At 47.6% G+C, this 22,885-nt stretch overlaps 1 protein-coding gene across 1 annotated transcript in view; it reads left to right on the top strand.

The window, feature by feature from the left end:
- VPS33B (VPS33B late endosome and lysosome associated) overlaps positions 1–22,885 on the top strand; it is a 312,860-nt gene that overhangs the window by 56,164 nt on the left and 233,811 nt on the right. Inside the window, exons 6-8 of the mRNA XM_069625205.1 lie at positions 9,022–9,089; positions 15,200–15,245; positions 16,538–16,632. Of these exons, the coding sequence (XP_069481306.1) occupies positions 9,022–9,089; positions 15,200–15,245; positions 16,538–16,632 (209 nt within the window). The remainder of the gene's footprint in view (positions 1–9,021; positions 9,090–15,199; positions 15,246–16,537; positions 16,633–22,885) is intronic.

Below are 22,885 nucleotides of genomic sequence, written 5' to 3'. Positions count from 1 at the left end.
ATTCAAAGAAGGTCGATGCAGTTCTCAAATGGCCATCACCATCCTCCGTAAAAGGTGTGCAAAGCATGTTAGGCTTCGCTAACTTTTACCGCAGGTTTATCCCCGAATTTTCTCGAATAGTCCAGCCCATCACTGCCTTGTTAAAGAAAAACAAACGTTTTGAATGGTCTACCGAGGCGGAACAAGCTTTCCAGGATTTGAAGACTAAATTTATCTCTGCACCAATCTTAAAACACCCTCGCCCCGAACTCCCCTACATCGTGTAAACTGATGCTTCAAGCCTTGCCATGGGGGCAGTTCTATCACAAAAGGACCCGGTAACCAATCAGTTGCATCCCGTGGCATTTTGGTCCCGCAAATTCTCGCCTCCTGAAATCAATTACACGATTACTGACAAGGAACTTCTGGCTATCAAGTCTGCCTTTCAGGCTTGGCGGCATTATCTGCTGGGGGCCCGACACACCGTTACTGTGATTACGGATCACCGAAACCTGCAATATTTGAAAACCGCAAAAGCCCAATCCTCTAGACAACTCCGTTGGGCATTATTCTTTGCCGAGTTTGACTTCATAATTACCTATCGACCTGGTACAAAAACGGTAAAGCTGATGCCCTTTCTCGGATGGGAGTGGAAGAACACTTGATCAACCCTAAACCTGTACCAATCATTCCCGAACAAAGAATTCTGGGTGTAATCGCCACACAATCCATAAAGGAAGTTAAGGATAAAGCCAGGCAACTTGTAACTCCAGCAGACATACAGAATTGGCATCTGCAGGGAAAGGACTTTGCAGTAAAGGACAACTTATTGTATTTCCAAGAACGATTATACCTGCCCAGCACAGATTTACAGAAAAAAGTAATCTCTTGTTATCACGATTCTTTAATGGAAGGACATCCCGGTATGGCCAAGACCTCAGAAAAGATCAAGCGCTACTTCTGGTGGCTGTCTTGGAAAAAAGATATCAGAGACTTTATAATGTCCTGTGGAGTATGCGCCCAAAACAAGAGTCAAAAGGAAAGACCAGCAGGCCTCTTACGCCCTATTGACATCCCACCTCGCCCTTGGCATACGCTTTCTATGGACTTCATCACCGATCTACCTCCATGCTCCGGATACAATACGATTCTAGTAATCGTGGACTTATTCTCCAAGATGGCGCATTTCATTCCGCTCAAAGGCTTGCCAACAGCAGCAACTCTGGCCTGAGAATTTCTCGAAAACATCGTCCGACTGCACGGTTTTCCTTCGGTTCTAATTTCGGATCGAGGTAGTCAATTTATTTCTCATTTTTGGCGAAGTTGCTGTCGGTCGGCTCAAATTGATGTGAGACTATCGACCAGTCACCACCCTCAGACCGACGGACAAACCGAGAGGACCAATCAAACTCTGGAACAGTATTTACGCTGCATGCTGCAACAAACTGAAAAAACTTGGAAAGACATCCTTTGGATAGCCGAATATGCCTACAATAACTCTGTCCATTCGGGAACTGGGAAAACCCCGTTTTTTTCTTTTATACGGCAGTCACCCTCGAACCTCGGAGTTGGATCCCCTCCAAGATCTTGAAACACCAGCAGTAGACTACCTGCATTCTACAATCACCCAAGCCTTTAAGGAAGCTGTTTCTCACCTTCAAAGGGCTAAAGAACAATACAAGAAAGGAGCAGATCAACATCGGAAGGAAGCCCCTCAATATTAAGTAGGGGATCAAGTCTGGTTATCCACCAAATATCTACCTCTAAAAGGGCCACGCACATTCAACCCAAGATACCTTGGTCCCTATTCCATCACTACCATAGTAAACCCAGTAGCGGTCAAGTTGGACTTGCCCCCGCACATGAAGATACATCCGGTCTTCCACGTCTCTCTATTAAAACCTGTGCAACCTCAAACCCGACTAACTAAATCTCCAAATCCCATCCTAGTTGATGGAGAACTCGAGTTTGAAGTCAAAAGCATTCTGGACTCCAATATCTCCAAATCTAAACTATTTTACCTAATTGACTGGAAAGGCTACGGCCCCCAAGAGAGATCCTGGGAACCTGCTGAATATGTCCACGCTCCTCGCCTAATCAAAGGATTTCACCGAACATTTCCTGACAAGCCAAAACCCCCGGAGAAGCCCGGTTTGGGAGGGGCCTTGAGGGGGGGTACTGTCATGATCTCTGCTTCCAAAAGGTCAGGGTTTTCCCAACTCCCTTGGAAGCAGATCCATAACCCAGGTTCGGAGTGCCAACCAGTCCCAATTGGGACCTTTTGGACCCAGTCCTGGCGCCAGTGGCACCAGGCTCATAAATATGCCCAGTCCCAGCGCTGGAAGCTCCGGGCTCATAATGCTTGGGTGGACTTACCTGCAGCAGACCATGCTGCTTACTTGCCTGCCAGTTGAGCCTCTGATCCTCTTCTGTTTGGAACTACTTTTCCTGTTGGGTGGGGCAGGAGCCACTCCCTAGGTTCAGAACACTGGAACTCTTCTGGAAAGCAGGAACTCTTTTCTTACCTAGGCGTGGCTGTGGAAGGAGACACCTAAGCACTACAGGAGGCTATTTAAACCACACCCGATGGATGAATCTTGCTTTGAGTTATTCTGCATCCTCTGCAGCAGAACGCTCATCGTGTCTTCTGCATCTGATCCTGGGCCTAAGGAAAAAGGCTTACTATCCTGAATCCAGTCTTCAGCAACACCTATAAAGACAAGAAAGAACAGGTTAGCATTACGGTCTTCAGTGACAGCGCTTCACTTACCTGGTCCATCGGCTGTCACCAACGCCTCGCGCTGCATTCCGGCATCTGAAAGACAAAGGCTTACCTACTCTTCGTGCGCTCCGGAGGTCTTCGCACTGTATTCCGGCATCTGAAAGACAAAAGCTTACCAACTCTTTGCACACTCCGGAGGCCTTCGGCGCTGCATCCCGCATCTGAAAGACAAAACAAGGTGCGTTTAAAGACATTGGGGAACTTTAATACTCACGTGCCATTACTCCTTTCCACATCTAACCCAGTGGGTATTCCGGCACCCTGCAGCCGCTCCGAACTTGTACCTGCAAAATAAAAAGACAGATGGAGCGCATCGTGAAGCAGGCAACAAGCGCTTACTTACGTGCTTCCAGGCGCTTCTATTCATCACACGGGCTCCATCTTCAACTCACTTCAGCCCGTCATCCGCCATCGTCGGAACCCTGCAAAACAAGAGACATCATTACTAAAGACTTTTAAAGACATTAGAATTACTCGAAACTTACCGTTCGTGCAGTAAACGACGGACAGCAGTCCTCTGAAGTCAAGAGTCCTGCTCCCCTTATCCAGTGAAGAAACTGGTTACAGCACCCTGCCCCGAGGCAGATGGAGAGCACGGCGTTCACTTACCTAAGGTGAGAGCGTTAACCTTTGGGGTTCTACAGGAGAAGAGAAAGGGAAGAAGAGAGAGACATTCAATAACCCAGTTCATTAATCCCATATTTTCTATCTGCAGACATCTTACCCTTCAAGTCAGACATACAGTGCACAGAGGTCCAGCCCAAAGAGCCAGCCGTGTGTTACACATCACCTTTGAAGATACGGTATACGCCCAGTCAAGACCGGCGCCTCTACGGGAATCAGGTGAGCGTTACAATATCTATGAAACATCCGGTAGCCCTGAATCGATGACAATGCGTACTGTGTGGGAGCCATCCCTGGTGGGGTGTAGAAGGGCCTGGACTATGACTGGCCTTATAGGACCGAAGGTCGGGATGGTCTCGGAGGTATTCTGTAACAAGCTTGCCTTGTCCCCCGTTCTCAAGGATGATCTTTCTGAAAACCCGAGTTCTTGGTCTTTGGGCGACGGGGACACTCTGACATAATGCCCATTGAGACCGCAGTAAAACAGGCATTGTCTGTCCTTCTGCGTTCTCGCTCAGCATGTGTGATGGGGCTGCATATCCCTCCTATTTGCATGGGTTCACTGGTGGGATCTGAAGAAGGAAGGGATTGACTGACAGAAAGGCCGGCTTCTGCCCGCCGCTCGGTTCTTCGAGCGTCTACTTGAAGTGTTAGGACTACCAGATCGGTGTAGGAGGCCGGGAGAGACGGAACAACTGAGAGGGCATCCTTCATAGCGTTACACAAACCACGATAGAACACTACCGCCTTTTTGTTCTCAGGCCATGAGGTCTCTGCGGACAATTGATTGAACCACGTGATGTATTCTATCAGGGTTTGTCTGCCCTGAGTTAGATCCAGTAATTCTAAATCCCGGGTCTGTGCTTTATACTTGGTATCAAACACTTTGGCCATTTCACACACCAGGAGGTCAAAATCATAGAGGGCCGGATGATCATTTTCCAAGAAGGGGTTTGCCCATGTGGCCGCTATGCAAAAAGGCTGCCTTGTTGGTCGAGTCGGGGAAGGACTGGGGTCGACAGAGGAAGTGGAGCTTGCACTGGTTAAGGAAAGTACGGTATCTCCTGGGATCGCCCTGATACCTTTCTGGGGCTGCTAAAGGGAATGGGGTGGGTATTACCACTGGGACTGGTGGTGTGGGAGGCATGGAGGGCCCTGGGTTTTGGGGTGTGTTATCTCCGAACTCTGAGTCTGTCGGCAGTGGATGGCGAGTGCTTTGTAGGGAGTCTAAGCGGTGGTGGATGGCCGTTGTAGCAGCCGCCATGTCTGTTCTAAGGGCTGTGACGGCTTGCATTAGAGTGGCCACGGGGTCCCCGGCAGTAGGTTACATCACCCGGATGACCAAAAGAGGCTTCACAGTCTGTTATGACTTGCTGGTCATGTAGATGATGAAACCTCCGTCCCCAAGTACCGCACGCGCAAAATAGTATTATTACTGCCCGAGCAATCTTTGAGGCCACAGGTGTAGAGTACCGTCAGCCTGGAACCAGGAACACCGGAAGGACCCCCCTGACCACTGCAAGGCAAGCAATGAGGTTAGACAAGGAACCCGATTCCAATACAAGCAGTACAAGGGAACAGAAAAAGGCTTACCCGAATACAGGTGGCAGGGTGCCCAGGATTTGGTAAGTAGGCTGGGGTCATAATGGTCGACGGCAGTAGGCGACAGTTGTGACACAGGATGGCACTCTAGTTGGATGTCAATGGTACCTGAAGTAGCAAGGAGCATGGGCCAGAAACAATGACAGGAAGAGCCTTAAATCAGTCCAGCAAACGATCCGGGGTCAAAAACCATGAAGACAAAGTCAGTTGTAAGGGAAGATCCAAACACGTATCCAAAAGGAAAAACCGAGGTCAATGTTCCGAGTAATCCGAGATTGCAGAGGTACCAAGAAAGAGACGTGAAGGAGTCCGTGAAGCAGTCCGAGGTCGAAGTAATCCTGAAAACAATATCCGTGAAACGCCAACCACTACTGATGAAAGCAGCTGTGAAGCGCTGGTTGAATGTCCGTTCACTCCTTATGAACGCGCAGGTGCAATCACATAATACGGTCACGTGACAGCGTTCTGTGTTGATGCTATGGTAAACACTTACTGGAGTCGGAACGCTTCCTGGACACGTGACTCATGTTCCGTGTCCTGTAGCTCCAGTCAGGCTGTTCCTTGGTCACGTTATGACTCGCGTGCCGAGCCCCCAAGCTGCGCTGGTACCGCAGGCGCGGTGTGGCAAGGCGCCACGGCATTCGCCAAGCAAGGAAGCGAGACCGCACTGGGTGCAGGGTATCAGTGGAGTGCCATGAGGTGTCGCCCACTCGCCGCCGTCGGGAAGGAACAGGTAAGTGGGACGGGGTTGGTTTGGCAGCTAGCATGTGCTGTGCTAACGGGGAAACTAATGGAGGCGTGACAGAAAAGTGGAGATAATATAGCAGGGTAGACTATGACAAGTGGAAATAATATAGCCAGAGCTATCAATGCAAGCTAGACTGTGTGAAAAGTGGAGATGATATAGCCAGAGCTGCCGATGCAGGCTAGACTGTGTGAAAAGTGGAGATCATATAGCCAGAGCTACCGATGCAGGCTAAACTGTGTGAGAAGTGGAGATAATATAGCCAGAGCTGCCGATGCAGGCTAGACTGTGTGAAAAGTGGAGATGATATAGCCAGAGCTGCCGATGCAGGCTAGACTGTGTGAAAAGTGGAGATGATATAGCCAGAGCTACGGATGCAGACTAGACTGTGTGAAAAGTGGAGATAATATAGCCAGAGCTGCCGATGCAGGCTAGGCTGTGTGAATAGTGGAGATAATATAGCCAGAGCTACCGATGCAGGCTAGACTGTGTGAAAAGTGGAGATACTATAGCCAGAGCTGCCGAGGCAGGCTAGGCTGTGTGAATAGCGGAGATAATATAGCAGAGCTACCGATGCAGGCTATACTGTGTGAAAAGTGGAGATGATATAGCCGGAGCTACCGATGCAGGCTAGACTGTGTGAAAAGTGTAGATGATATAGCCAGAGCTACCGATGCAGGCTAGACTGTGTGAAAAGTGGAGATGATATAGCCAGAGCTACCGATGCAGGCTAGACTGTGTGAAAAGTGGAGATAATATAGCCAGAGCTGCCGATGCAGGCTAGACTGTGTGACAAGTGGAAATAATATAGCCAGAGCTACCAATGCAGGCTAGACTGTGTGACAAGTGGAAATAATATAGCCAGAGCTACCGATGCAGGCTAGGCTGTGTGAATAGTGGAGATAATATAGCCAGAGCTACCGATGCAGGATATAGTGTGACAAGTGGATATAATATAGCCAGAGCTACCAATGCAGGCTAGACTGTGTGAAAAATGGAGGTCATATAGCCAGAGGTACCGATGCAGGCTAGACTGTGTAAAAAGTGGAGATAATATAGCCAGAGCTACCGATGCAGGCTAGGCTGTGTGAATAGTGGAGATAATATAGCCAGAGCTACCGATGCAGGCTGTAATGTGTGTAAAGTGGAGATGATATAGCCAGAGCTTCCGATGCAGGCTAGACTGTGTGAAAAGTGGAGATGATATAGCCAGAGCTGGCGATGCAGGCTAGACTGTGTGAAAAGTGGAGATCATATAGCCAGAGCTACCAATACAGGCTAGAGTGTGTGAAAAGTGGAGATAATATAGCCAGAGCTACCGATGCAGGCTAGGCTGTGTGAATAGTGGAGATAATATAGCCAGAGCTACCAATGCAGGATATAGTGTGACAAGTGGATATAATATAGCCAGAGCTACCGATGCAGGCTGTAATGTGTGTAAAGTGGAGATGATATAGCCAGAGCTTCCGATGCAGGCTAGACTGTGTGAAAAGGCGAGATAATATAGCCAGAGCTACCGATGCAGGCTAGACTGTGTGAAAAGGCGAGATAATATAGCCAGAGCTACCGATGCAGGCTAGACTGTGTGAAAAGGCGAGATAATATAGCCAGAGCTACCGATGCAGGCTAGACTGTGTGAAAAGGCGAGATAATATGGCCAGAGCTACCGATGCAGGCTAGACTGTGTGAAAAGGCGAGATAATATAGCCAGAGCTACCGATGCAGGCTAGACTGTGTGAAAAGGCGAGATAATATAGCCAGAGCTACCGATGCAGGCTAGACTGTGTGAAAAGGCGAGATAATATAGCCAGAGCTACCGATGCAGGCTAGACTGTGTGAAAAGGCGAGATAATATAGCCAGAGCTACCGATGCAGGCTAGACTGTGTGAAAAGGCGAGATAATATAGCCAGAGCTACTGATGCAGGCTAGACTGTGTGACAAGTGGAAATAATATAGCCAGAGCTACTGATGCCGGCTAGACTGTGTGAAAAGTGGAAATAATATAGCCAGAGCCGCCGATGTAGACTAGACTGTGTGAAACGTGGAGATGGCCTTTACATAGAGCAGTATTCTGTTTTTCCCTCCAAGATTGGTACCAGAATGAAGCAGACCCTGATGGGATCGATGCTAACATTGAATTGCTTAATAGGGTTGGTTCCCCGATCTTGTTGCCCCTAATTATTAAGTTGCGCATTTCTGGATGATACTAGTTTATTCTGCAAGCAGTCAGTCATTCTGTGTCTTATTTGATGTGAATATCTTCTGCCTTATTGTGAATGGTACTGGTATCCCCAGAGGGGATTCTGACACATGACTTAGCGCTGCCAACTAGTGGAGCCTCTGGCAATTTGTCTCACAGACATGCAGGGTCATTGACTGCTGGGCGAGTCTGCAATTGCAAACCATGACACGAGTCAGTAAGAATACCAAGGTATTCAATCTAAGTGAAGAAAAACCTTTCAGCGAGATTTGTAGCTGGAACTTGTGGGTTCACCTCAGCACTTCCTCCTTCTGAAGTCTGTAATCGAGTGCCATGTCTGGCGGGTAAAAGTTCCTCTGTGAAACACTTTCCAAATTGCCCAGAGTGGGGTCTATTTTAAAAGAGCAGTTGCTAGTTTTCCCACTTAACTAACTACAGTGGCAGTCGAGGCTTTTTGGTATCCGTTCCTAGAAATCATCCTCGTTGCAAGACAAACCGGGATCTCCACTCCGATTGCAATCCGTGTACTCGTTGTTTAACCTTACAGTTTGAACCCATTTTGGAATGGTTTCCAGTTTAACTTTCACTAAAAGTATTTGAAGAAATAATTGAAAGCAACACTTATCCCACTGTAGGTGCATTTCCTAACCACATCCTTGCTTCATGTGCCTCAGCCACCATACACCTGCTGGACTTAGTTGGTGCTTTAGGTGTCTTGTTTTTTCTATGTGTTGGTTTTCATTTAGCGCTCCCAGGTGTATCTTCTAGCCAAGAGATTGCAGGAAATGTGTGAGGTGCAGACACACGCAGAGCCGTGACCGTGGAAGTGTACCCTTCACAGGCACACACCATGCATGCTTCTCATTTTCATCCATCATTAGTAGCAGGGTACAATAAGTGAGTTTGCAAAGCTCACCATCTACTGGGAACAAAGCCATTGCTTGTTTCTTTTGTGGGTTATTTTATTTGCAGTTCATGAGGAAGATGTTGCTGCTGCTGAAGGTGGCATTATCTCAGTGCTGATTCCCCAGAATGTTTTCCTCAATCAAGGAAACGTGTCTATTTACAAGTGCCTTTTGCATTTTAAGGGATCGTCAATGCCGACAAAGCAGCAAGACGGACTAGAAAGTACAAAATCATCTTCAGCCCTCATAAGGTAAGTCACGTGGGGCAAGAGGTAAGTTGAATGCTAGTGTTCTTGCTGCAGTGCGCTAGTCTCCGTTTCCAGCGTTTCTATTGCTACTGTTTCCAAAACACAAAGAATGATAGTGTTTTCTAATAGTAAATCCTATTTTTATTTATTTAATCTCATGTGACTGTTTTGAGGAGCTTAATTAAAACAGTCAATGCTTCTATTTCTTTGAAATAATTGTTTTGGGCTGTGAGAAACCTGAAGATGTCTCCCTAGCTAGTCCCCGGGGGTCTGTCATCCAGTGGCCAGACATGGCCATCGCTATTGGATCCAGTTCCTGGGGGTGGGCCAGTGAGGGAGGATCACCTGGATGGGGGTCCTCAGGGAGTGGGAGTGGGACGCCGACGGGTGAGACTCGGTACTCCCCTTCCTTCAATACCTCTTCCCCATCCTACCATGTAGGACATTCGAAAATACTGCCCCCCTTTTTCCCACACAAACACTTTTGCACAACACGCAGGACAACAGACCAACACCAGAGCCATTTACCTGATATGTCCCAATACAAGATTCAGGCAAAGTCCAGCAATTGATGATTATCACACACCTGACAGCCCTTTCCCTTCCCCACTGGGATAAAAGGTGGAGCAAGAGAGCACATTACGAGCGAGGCAGACAGCACTAGGAAACAGCTATCCAGACCCGGCAGTGCAAAAGGAGGGGAAAGGCGGCAGATATCGAGAAGCTAACAAGGAGAGGCACGACCTTGCCCTTTTCGACACAGACCCGCGAAACCTCTGCAGAAGGAATCGTAAGACTGGGGACAGTAGCCCAAGCATGTTGCAGCAGATGTCGACGGTACACGGAGCGTGTCAACACTGATAAGCGGGAGCGAGGGAAACTCCTGCTTCCATGGTACTGGCCTTGACTCCAGTCACGAAGAAAGCCAAGCAGTTCATCACAGCCTGTGAGTAAAAGGGAGAGCCGATAAGAACCGGTCTGTGGTGAATAAAAAACACAAAGTGGCAAAGTAAGCAAATTTCAGGGAACTGGGACATTGTAAAAGGGAGACCAGCTATGTATGGGGATCAGCACCATGTGGGTGCTGCTCTGAGAGACTCTGGCCGATCCCTGTCTGAGGGAAACTACAGATACCAGAAGGCCATAGGAGAGCCATCAAGATAGGTCAAAACGGTCATACCGGAGGTCAAGCAAAATCCCTGTACAGTCCAAAGCCTTTGATCTAAGAACTGTAAAGAAAGAAAGGGAAGCGAATCCTGTGAACATTGAAAGTAAATGTAAAGTTGGCAAGAGCAAACCCGGAAGAGGGGTGCTGACGAGAAGGGGGCAAAGTCTAAAGTCCCAAGAAACAGTGTGTTGACAAAGGTGAACCCGGCCGAGGGATGTCCACTGGAAATATTTAGAAAGACATTAACATTGGTGAATAAAGGACAAGCCATATTGAACCCGGCGAAGGGAGGCTGAAAGTAAAGAGGGGTCAGCGCCCGGAAGAGGGGAACCCTGGGGTGAAGAATCCTCACCCTAAGTGAAACCAGGAAACAAACTTTCAGTTTGTTGAAGGAACTTTTGTTATTTGGATATGTCTCGTCCTCGAAGGCAAGAGACTTGCAAGAGAAACGAGACTTGGCCATCGACGGCCCTGATAGCTGCAACTGGAACTGCCGTCTCGTGCTGGGGAAGCTCGAGAGTGTGCTGTGCTCCAGGATCCCACCCTGCCCTGTGCTCAAAAAGTGGGGAAGGGAGACCCAAGCTACCATATCCTGACATCATTTGTGAACAGTTCTTTCTTTACTTGAAAACAATCCTACACCCCTTTTTGTATTAGTTGTAAGGTTTGGCAATAGGATTCTTAGTATAGGCCTTTTTATTTGACACAACGCCACTAGGACTGCCTTATTTTTCATTTGATGGTCGACGCTTGCTCCCATCTTAGATTTAGGTTTAGATTAGGCGTTTTTCCAACCTGCACACAGTTCAATAAACACCCTTGAACTGTGATCACTTGTGTCTTTCTTTACTGTTGCCACCATGAGTTCCTTACACCAGAGGCATGAGGATCTTGGGTTGGACTATTACAACCTTTGAGAATTGATGGGGTGGAGGGGTCTGCAGACATGCACTGCATGTTTTTCTTGATTATTCAGACTCTGGAGAGGAAGTTGGTTCACTCCACTTGTAGAATAAGGCACTTCCTGTAGGAAGTAAACAAGAAGAGGTGGTACATGAACCACAGTACAAAAGACTAAACATTTTACCATTGGTGCAGCTGCAGAGTTTGGGCAGCCTCGTGCTTGCACGCACATACTCCTTGGTGCAGCTGCAGAGTCCGGGCAGCCTCGTGCGTGCACGCACGTACTCCTTGGTGCAGCTGCAGAGTCCGGGCAGCCTTGTGCTTGCACACACGTACTCCTTGGTTTGTTGAGTAGCAGGAGGATCTTGATTATTCACCGATATGCGGCATCTCAAGGTTCATCGCTGGGGTTTGAGGATAGTTTTGTGCAAGAGACTTACACACTAGAGGTGGGCACCAGCCTGAAACCACAGTTATGGCGGGAAAAAATCAATCACTACAAACAACAAAAACTGCAAAGAACCAAAATACACAATACTGTATGACCTACAGCCCTGCAAGCATAGTAATATTACTCAAGAAACCGACAATGAAATAAGACAACTAATGCCATATTGCACAGTATAATGCCATCAGCCATAAATCAGACACTTGTTGCATGCAGAGTTCACCCTAGCATGTTGAAAACTTGTCACAGTTCTGTTCAATAAAGAGCATAAACCTGTATTAAAAGTAAACTTGAATCCCACCTGCAGAAAATAACATTACCTGTTAGTTGTATAGTTTGTGATGAATCCCAGGATGTCATCCCTGCTTGAGGCCAGGGAGGTGAGGCTGTTACCCTATAGGTCCCCTAGGGGTGGCATCAGTGGGAGGATCTCATGGAAAGCCCACCCCCCCCCGCCCCTGGGACTTGGGATGACGATCAGAGGAGAATGCGGTCTAACACCCACTACCCACCACCTCACGTACATGTCTCACACACATAGTAGTAGTAATAGTACTGGGACTATGAAGAGTACAACTGACCCAAGCGAGATCAAGGGTAGGAGTACTGAGGAAATCAAGAGTAGAGATCCCATAGTTGGAACTACCTTGTCCAAGGTACCCAGCTGAAAAGTGAGAAAAGTAGATAAAGTTGGCCGAGCCTGATGGAGGGAGATCAATTGAATAACTGTGAATCGAAGTGGTACTGCGATGGGTCAGGTCCCGCGCACAGTCATAAAGCACGTTTGGGAAAGTATATGGATTTGGTCCGAGCCCGACAGGGGGAGATCAAATGAAAGCTTTGTGTTGAAGTGGGTCTGAGCCCGACGGAGGTGGTCCCGGGGTGAATCGAGAATCACCCAAGAAATTGTACATGAGAACCTTAAGGAGAAAGGAACTTTTGAATGTTTGTTTGTCGCATCAGGCCCTCTAAAGTAAGAGACTTTGACATAGAAGGCCCTGATACTGAGATTTGAGCTGCATCATTGTGCTAGAGAAGCCAGAGAGTGTGTTAAGCTTGAGTGTGCCACCTTGACCCGTGCTGAAAACGTGGGAAGGGAGCCCAACGGCTTAAATATCCTGACATATAATTTCTTAAACACTTTTCGTTTTGCATAACATTATTTGCCACACTATTTGTATTTAGAGGTAAGGATTGGCAATAGGTTTTTTAGTATAGGCCCCTTTTATTTTGACAAGACACCACTAGGACTGCATTATTATTATTTGTTGGTCGCAGCTTGCTCCCATCTTTAGATTTAGGTTTAGATAGGTGTTTTTCAAACCTATTGAAGTTCAATACAGAGTCTTGAACTGTGATCACTTGTGTCTGTCTTACTGTTTGATACCATGCCTTCCCTTACATAGGACTGAATGAATGGATTTCTGCATAAAAGGCAGGGCTTTTGGGACACAAGTGTAAGTTGACCACTGGAACTCAAGCTCCAAAGAAGAAGATGACCAGAGACGCCTGCAGCACCTCCAGTAACCGCAGAAACACCACTGAGGTACCGTTAGACAGGGAAGCTCCGCCAAGGACGACTTCCTCCTCTGGGCTGGTGGGCACAACCAGCCCCGGGACACTCTTCAGTTTGAGCCATCCCCCAACGTCCTGCGACCTTCCTCTGCTGCAGAATCCCAATACTGGGGTACCTCGACCACCTTAAAGGGCATTGCCTTGGCGTTGACGAATCTCACTGGAACTTCAGCACCACCCGTGGGGACCTGCACAATCAAGAACACTTTCCTCAAAGTCCCCTCACCAGAGTGCAGGACCGAGAAACAAAGAAGATTCCAACCGGCAGTGACTGTTAGGTTCTGGTGCTGAGAAAAAGGCACAAAGATTTCCATGCTGGCGAGTCCCTCTCTCGACTACTGCTGCAGGAGCCCATCCAGGGTCCTCCCTTTCATTACCAAGGACTAGGAGACTGGGTTTGCAGCTGTGCATCCAGAAGGCATCCAACTGCATCATCATCTTCACTCTCAAGGTACTGTGGATTTAAGGGAAACCGACCTGAAGCTGTTGCTCCTTTGCTTTTGGAGCACTGTTTCTACTGTTTGGGTGTTTGCCCATTTGCAGTTGCCCAGGACTTACGGCCTGTGCCCATCCAAGAAGGCTTCTCCTAAGCTCCTGGACTTTTTCCAAGACCAACTAACTTGTTACTTACTTGTGCTAAGAAGCAGAACTGTTGCATTCCTATTGAGTTAGGCATTGCTGGTTTCCTAACAGTAAATCATCTGAATCTCTTGGCTTTGGCAGTGCTTGTTTCCCTCCAAAACCTGAACTGAAGAACTCCTTTCTCATTAGGGAGAGGACTTCCTAAACCTTATAAGAGTTGCTACTAGTATTGCTAGCCTGTGATTCTTGCTCTTGACATTCTTGAACTTACCTAAAGCTTCAATAATGCAGAGTTCATTTAAAATAAGCACTTTTACTGACGTTAACTGAAGTCACTGTGTGTGGATAAGAAAAGTGTATAACAATTTACTCAACTGCTTTATTTCCTTACTATTCCAAATGAACGTTGGATGTTGCTAGTTGATATATTATTCCTTTGACTTTATAACTGCCTTGTGTAAAGAGATCACTATTTTTGATATAACTGTAAGTGTGTAAGCGTTTCTTTGGGTCTATGTAGATTGTGATGTCTTTGTAGTGATTTACAGCTCACATTCCTCCTCCCAAGAAAAGCCTGGCTGCTCTGCCACTCTACCAACTTGGGCACTACAGGCCTATATTAGAGGTTGGGTCCTTGACACCAAGGGATATGTCTTGTAGAGTCCAATAACAAGTGGACTGTAGAACAATGTACTTAACACGGTACCCGGGAGAGAAGGGAACCAGGTCTGCCAAACAGGGTCGGGGACCCACCACAGTGTGGAGGAGCATCAAAACACACTTCTTTGTCGCAGTATCTGGTAGCAAAAGGAACCAGTTCTGCCGGCCGGGGTCCGGGACCCCACCTTAGTTTGGAGGAAAAACCAAACACTGCTTTTTCGTCTGAGTAGCTGGTAGCAAAAGGAACCAGTTCTGCCTCCCGGGGTCTGGGACACCCATAGACAGAGAAGAAGCCTGAGAAAGCCCGGTTGGGGAAGGGAGACATTCCCCCAAAAGTTGATGAACTGTACTAGAAGCCTGAGAGAGAACCAGGGAAGAGAGATAGTTCCCCCAACCAGTTGAGACTGCACTCTGAGAACTCTCAAACCAAAATCTGTATTTTATCCCGGGCAGGGAGCCATTCCTCTGGACCAGGAAGATACCCTGTTGATTCACTTTTAGCTCAGAGTGTGAGGGAGAGAGCTAGGATTCTGACATAGGACTGTAGACTTTTGCTTTTGCCATCCTGACTGGCACATTAGTATTTTTGGTTGGGGCAGGAAAGCCCCTCTTAGCGATAGGGCAAGATAGGGTTCTCTTTTATTTTCTCACTTGAATAAAAGTGTATACCAGCCCCAATGACCCCTCCGTGTCAGAGTCTTGCTTCGGGACCCTTACAGGCTGTATGGAGGGGCCAGCAACGCTCAGAATTAATCTTGTTTCCCTTTTTCATTTTAGTTCTACACTTGTGACATGGTGCTGGAAGAAGAAGGGATCTATGGTGGTAAGTGATGGCGCAAAGCTCTGAAATTGACTATTTATTTTAAATAGCACCACAAATTACTGTCCCCTGACATGGATGCAAGTGTACAGGGTCCATATGACATGGATGCAAGTGTACACGGTGCATATGACATGGATGCAAGTGTACACGTTGCACACTGAGGGTGTTTGTTTATTTTGCTACATTTCCACATTGGTCAACTAGAGCACGTTTCCCAAAAACATGAAATAAGTTCTTCAAAAAGACAGTAGATGGAGTGGTATAGTCCTACAAATGCAAACTTCAACATAGGTTTGTGAGACAGTTTGATACAGTGCCTGCTCTGGAGGTTTTATAATGATTGAGCAAACAGCTGGCAGGGCATTGTGCGGGTAACAATAAGGAAATCCCTGACACAATCTGTTTTCAAATGGCACGTTGTGGTTCCTTGTATTGGGAGTTACATAGGTAAGCTTGTAGATGGTTGCAAAAAAGAGGCAGTGTCCATGCGCTCAGAATGGCTTGCACACCAAATACATTGTTTATTTAGATACACACAAGGCCACAGGTGGGTTATGTGTTTTTAGTTTGATATTCCACTTCATGCAATGGTATACTGGCAGCCATTGCAGATTGCCGCTCAGTAAACTTAATCTTTGGTGCCTTTCATGTTTTTCCTACCTATCCTTAAGCACAGGAGCATGTGATTACATAAACTATTATTCTGTGTCATGTGTTTCTTAAATCTTGTGATGTTTCATTAATGCATTAGGACTGGGGGGTTATCATTCTTCGGGCAGCCGCAGTATTTGCAGCATCCAATTTTGTCTGACGGCGAAATATTTCTTTCCCCACGGTTTTGGGAGTGACAATTCAGACCAACTTGAGTTATTAGATGTTTTATAAGTGAATTGCATTCATCTTCTAAACTCCAGTTATTACATGAGAGACTCCATATCAGTGTCAAATGGTGGTTTGTCTCAGATGTATTGTTACTCACTAAACATAGTGAGAGAAGACATTGTTTTTGGTTACAGTAACTATTTGGGCTGTTTTAGATTCTGGAGCACACATTTATTATCATGTTTTAGTCATAGCTTTTGCTCACTTTATACTTTGAACACATTTCTGTGTGTGTTTTCTACCTACCCATAATCTGCTTTGGTGAGTAGGAAGTTTTGCTTATTCAATCATTTACTGTATGCAGAGAGTTTTATCAATTAACCCACTGTTGATTTGTACCATAGTGCATTGCTGGACCCATATAATAAGACCGCTGCTCTCTCTCTCGTTCTCTGTTTCTATAAATATAGATGTGACTTGTGATGAGTGGACCTTCTATCTGTTGCCGCTTGACGATGACATCATCAGTATGGAGCTTCCAGAGTTCTACAGAGACTATTTCCTGGTAAGGGTCCTAGTTTCCACCTCATCCTCCCTCTCCTGAGTATGAAAGTTTGGGATATTATGGCACAAATATCTGTTTTCTGAGAAAACAATTTCTTCATTTGGGATCTAGTTTAATTTTTATGCTAACGACTCCCAACTCTATATCCCTTTCACTGCTTTCTCGGATTCCCTTCCTTCTTCTAGTTATAACTGTCTTCTTTGCATTCAAACCTGGATGTATTCACTCTTCTTACACGTAAATGCTTCTAAGACACACATTCTATTCTTTCCTTCCTCTACTATTCCTCCTCCAGTTCCCCTCTTTCTCCTTTCCTCCTGCAACCTTTTCTTTCACATTTTCTAGCCATTATCTAGGTGTCCTCTTTGATTTGTCACTTTCCTTTTCATCACATACTTCTAATATTGCACGCCTTTGCTGATTTCAGCTCTTTAACATTTGCAAAGCTCGCCCCTTCCTCACATTTCATGTTTCTAAACTTCTTATCAACTCTCTAGTCTTTTTTCACATCTTGACTATTGTTTCTGTCTCCTTGTTGGCCTTCCTGCATCCCATCTTGCTCCTTTACATACCATCTTTAAGTTTATTTGCACTCTTTGCAGTATCCCTCCCTGTTCCTCCATTGCCCCTTCTCTTCAGTGGCTATCTTTTGAATTCCGTCTTCAGGTATGTTTTCTTTGTGTCACCTTTATATGTCTTGCTTGTCCGGATGCTCCCTATCTTTGTTCTCTGGTATTTTTGTATGTCCCCAATCAGTCTCTTAGTTCCAAGTCTCAGTTTCTTCTAGCTAATCCTAACACTTTTGCACGGCACACTAGAGAACGGACTAACACCAGAGCCGTTTACTGGACATGTCCCAGTACAAGGGTCAGGCAATTGATCAGAAGAGTCAGGCAGGGATGTGGTATGTAGAATATTTTCGAAGAGACTGTGCAAATTCCTGGTTCAAGTTGTTTGATCCGATTTTAAGATTGCATTTGTCAGGCCATATGTGCCGGAAGCTCTGGATCTTGAAGATTTAATGATGAGACGCTCGATCTCTTCGATAGGCATGGTAAGAGACCATTTAGTTCTTTTCTTCCAAACAACTAGGTCCCAATTTGTCAAATTGTTGGTCTGTGTAAAAAATTCTACCCATGCGTTGCTTCTGATTGTAGCTGTTTGCACCATACCCTGAGTTGAAGTTTGACCGTTATCAACCAGGAGTTCCTTGTCTGTGTGAGAAGTAAGGCTTGGAGCATAGTTTGGTCACTTTTGATGTTACGTGTTATTCTATATGTATGGGACCAATGGTGATACTTGTTGCGAAGCACCTTCCTTTTGTCTTCCAAGGTATTTTTATCTAGTCCCTCCTTTTTGAGAGCGAGCATATTTTTGTTTAGTTTTTTTGTGTGTGGGTTTCTGCATCAAAACTATATGGATGGGACTTAGCTTTTAGATTTGTTTTGCTTGGAAGGGATCAAGATCCCATAGGAATTCAACATAGCTGCCAGGGGAACATAGATTTTTTTTTATTTCCGCCACATGCCCATTTTTTATTCTTTGACCTAGTTTAGAGTTAAGTTTTTTTGCCCTGCATTAGGAAGCTTACTGCACGATTTCCTTGTACAGATACTTGAAGTTTACCGGGATATCGGTTTTTGGCATGGAAGCGTTCAAGAAAGAGACAAGTCTGTAGTGATCGATGATCAACATATTTCATATGAACCCCTCTAAACTGTGTGCAGTAATGGAGCAACTCTTAGGACACTATAATGGAATCGATTGTGGACTCAGCCTTTCCATTTGTCCATTTACAAGAAGGTATCAAATCATTACACATATTACCATTAAGAATGATCAGATTCCAATCAGTAAATAGTCTCTCCAACATTTCACCATTGTAACAATCGGCTCCTGACTTTGATGTTTGTCTGACAGTTCTGGAACAATAAGCATTGAAGTCGCTTCCAAGAATGATGAAATCATCGCTAAATAAAATGTTTATTTCGGTGAGGATAGCAGAGAGGTCTTCAGTAAGAGGCAGAATGCCTTTAATTGCTGGATTCCAATGAACATTAATTAGAATCAGACCTCTAGATGTTTGTCCCCATTTGACAATGCATCTTACAACAAGGATTCCCTGAATATCAAAACCCAAGTGACTAATGTCTCGGGCAATGGTGTTTCTAAAAGCTATCGGCAGGCCTCCTTATGGTCTTCCGCCATTTGGACATGTGGCAAGTTGGTTTACTAGGGAGAATCCATCTACATATATGTTTTGCATGAGCCATATCTCTTGAAGGGAGTATCAGATTGTGATTGTTGAAAATTGTTTGGCACGTTTTACAGTCTTTATACAATGAAGGGCTTAGAATGTGCAATTCCTTCTTTCCCTAAAGTAGGTCCTCGCTGGCGTTGAGCCTCTGGAGGACTTCTGACAAAATTCCAGGAAGGAGGGCCCGAAGTTTAGATTTCTCTTTAGTCGAGGTATCTCTGCTAACATTCCAAGAGGTTGTGTTTGAAGAGTATGAAATTCTAATCCGAGTTGGAACGATTTATGGCCATTCATCAGTGTATTATCTTGTCTCTTTTTTGGTTCAATAGGCATTATTGGTGGTAAACTGTTAAATACTTCAATTCCCATATTCTCCAGTTCACCAGTACATATTTCCAGTTCACCAGTACATGTTAACGTTCATCCCTTCATTTGTTTTTAGAATAAGTTCCACAATAGATATACATTTTTCATGGGGGAAGGAGATGCACTCGATATGTTTGCTTGAGGATAGATCTGATACTTGTTTGGTGTACGACAAGAGGTTGCTGCGATTAGGTGCTTTTTGTCCCGTTTTTTGGTTTGATTGTCTTAACCAGAGTTTGGATGCAGCAAATGGCTTGTTTCTGATTGATGTTTGCACCGGTTTAACTTCTATATGGCTCAATGATTGAGCCGATTCTAGGTTTGCCTCTGTTTGATCAGTCGATTCTGATGATGCTTGGAAGGACTACGGTTGAACATTTTTTCATTTCATCAGAATCCTTTACATTTGTTTGATTTTTCTTGCAGAAAATAGGAGCTAAGCGTAAAGGTTTTAACAGGACTTTGGGCTCCATCATGGGCCCCACGTTCTGGGAGCCAGTGCTAATTCTTGTTTGCGTATCTTCTTGTTGGGCCGGGATGGATTGAACTTCTATACGTTTTGTGAGATCGTCATGCTTTGCACTTATCATTTTTTCTGCATGTCTCGGGTTTGGGTCTGCAATTGTGGTTTTATTTTTCGTTGCTTTCAATCTGTCAGATTCCCTAAGCTTATTCAAGGCTATAACCCCTCAACTGCCAGGGTTTCATGCAAGTCTATGCAAAAAGGATGAGCATACTCGTCCTTGGCACTTTTTCTTTTGCTTGTTTTTTTTTTTTCTTCATTTCGGTTTGTCACCAGATTTCTCCAGCATGGGTCTGGCATGGATTCACATGCTCATGAATATTCCCCGTCGTCAGGCTGGGAATCCTCGGTAAAGAAAAAACCAGTATCAGTTTCGTTTCTGATCTGTCTTTCGTAGTAGTAACCAATCACTGGTCTCTGCGTCATACTGACCACAGCCAATGACTGCCCTCTACCTAGGCACCGCCTCTGGCAGCCATCTTCAGATTTTTACCGCACGTTCATGTGTTGGGATCCTCGTGCTATTGCTCTCGAGCGTTAGTGCTATTTTTTCACGTTTTTTTGCTCAAAAACTTCGTTTTTTCGGTCAAAAGAGCCTCAAGCTCCACCGACTCTCTATCCGATCAACGGGGACCCGTGTCGGATTCGTCTGCGCCCCTCAAGGGTGAAGATTTCGTCAAGCTACGCTTTGGAGGACTCCAGAAGCTTCTCAGGCCCGGACATGGCCCAGGAGAAGGGAAGCTCGACGCCCGGAAAGCTGTTCAGGGTCTGCCCTGGATGCCAGCTGCAGAACGTCTTTAAGGAGGACGAGCACTCCTTTTGTCTCTACTGCTTACATGAGGACAAGATGCACGTGGAGAAGGACTGTGCGTTTTGCGGCAATATGTCGGAGCGGACCATGAAGGACCGCCATCAACATCTCGGCAACTGGCTGGAAGGGAAGAGCCCGTCAGGCGAGAAGAAGAGGAAAAAATCCGAGCGGTCTTCTAAGACCTTTGAGGACGCCCCGGCGACGGGGGTCCAACACAAGGCCAAGCACCGCGAGTCCAGCGGCACCGGGAGCGCCGAACGGTCGGGCTCTATGGGCGCCAGGCAGGGCGCACCCTCCCCGGCACCATCAACCATGAGCCAACGCTCTGGGTCGGGTAAGAGGAAGGGCGAGCACCCGGCAAAGCTCCTGGAGAGGCCCCGGTCGAGCTCGAAGGCCCCATCGGAGGGGGAGCGAGGCAGTGTCCCCCCCCTCAAGGATAAGGCGGTGAGCGCACCTAAGGTGGTGAAGGCCTTAATCCATCCGGCCAGGCCCTCTATCGATACTGTCGCGGCGACCCTGGCTCAGCCTGTGGAGGCTACACCAGTGGTGGCGACCTCGGGGCTCAGAGTCTCCCTGCCACCTCGGAGGGAGTCCTCTTTTGGGCCCATCGATAAAACCCCCGTGAAATCCCCGGCGGGGAAGAAGAAGGGGGGGCAGGGCGTCGTCGTAGATTCGGCTTCAACCTCGGAGGAAGAGCTGATCGAGGTCTTAAGCCACGGCATTGGCGTGGAAGAAGACCGGCCCGTCGGGATGGATCCCGACGCAGGTGACGACGACATCGTCGAGGGTGCCGACGGGGCCCCTGATCGCCCGTCGGATTCCCCTCTGCCAGCGCCGCAGGACAACTCGGCGGCCATTTTGTTGGCTATACAGTCCTTATGCTCAGAGATAAGGACGAGACTACCGTTGCCGACGGAGGAACCTCTCCTGTCGGGGGAGCCTGAACCGGGACCTTCTGGCATTCCCCCGCCCAAGAAAAGAAGGATTCACCCTCCACCTCCTTTTCAGCCGTCGCGCACCGTCCAGCCCTCCTCCCCGTCCACCCGAGGGGATGATACGGGGACTGACACGGCAGCGACGGGTACGGACGACGAGGTATACGACGAGGATCTACCGTCGTCACCTCCCACCAGGGCTTCTCCGCCCGACGAGATTGGTTCGTTCCACTCCATGATCGCCAGGGCATCCGAGCTTTTCCAACTCTGCCCTGAGGAGAAGAAAAAGGAAGGATTCCTTTATCAACGGCGCGAGGCCAAGAGGAAGACGGTCCTCGCGGTGCCTCTACTGGACGACATTTGGGATGAGGGCCTCGCCCTCCTCAAGAACCCTTCCACTACGCCAGCTAGAAGAGACCGGTACGAGAAGAAGTACCGGGTCCCGGACGCGGCCCCCCCTGTGCCTCCGGGCGCAGCCTACCCCGGACTCCGTCGTCTCCGCGGCGGCCAGGAAGAAAGCGGGGGGGTTGCGGCCTCCACATCGACTTCCCCACCGGACGGCGAGGGAAAGAAATTGGACACTATGGGACGCAGGGTCATCTCGTCTGCAGCAACGACGATTAAAGCGGCCAACGCCTTGGCTATCGTGGCCCGCTACGACAGGGAGCTATGGTACAAACTGGCTCCCCTGCTGGACTTCCTACCGGACGACAAGAGGGCGGATGCCCTGGAGATCCTACAGGAAGGTGAGGTGGCGTCGGACCACGCCATCACTATTGCGACGGACATCGCCGACACTGGGTTTCGCCAGTTGGGCAACGGCGTGTGCCTTAGGCGGCGTGGATGGCTCAAGGCTATGGACTTCTGTCAAGACGTACAGACCAGAGTCCTGGACATGCCGTTCGATGGGAACAACCTGTTTGGGAAAACAGTAGACGATTCCCTTCAGGCCCTTAAAGCGGACACTGAGACGGCCCGGGCCCTTGGGGTTCTGCAGCAACGACGGACGCCCTTTCGGAGCAGCGGAGGCAAGGGCGCCTCCAAAGGTTCCGGTGGCGATTTCTCCATATACCGTCAAGCGGCCCGCTCGTCGTCTCAGGAGGCCTACAGAGGACGAGGCAAGTCCGGCGGACCCCGCCGTCGTCGCCAAGGAGGTCAAGGCGGCAAAGCCTCGTCGAAACAGGATTGAACCGACCGTGGGGTCGGGCCCCCACCGATGCACCCCGGTGGGAGGCCGGCTGGCGAGCTTCGTCAGCGTGTGGGAGTCCATCTCCACCGACCGTTGGGTGCTGGACGCCTTAGCCCGGGGCCACACGCTCGAGTTTCAAAGAAGGTGCCCGCGCGTCCCCCCCGTGGCCAGG

Source organism: Ambystoma mexicanum, chromosome 11 (genome assembly GCF_040938575.1).
Source record: "Ambystoma mexicanum isolate Mex_15411 chromosome 11, UKY_AmexF1_1, whole genome shotgun sequence".
Lineage (NCBI taxonomy): Eukaryota > Metazoa > Chordata > Amphibia > Caudata > Ambystomatidae > Ambystoma > Ambystoma mexicanum.
This window is presented reverse-complemented; position numbering and strand designations above follow the sequence as displayed.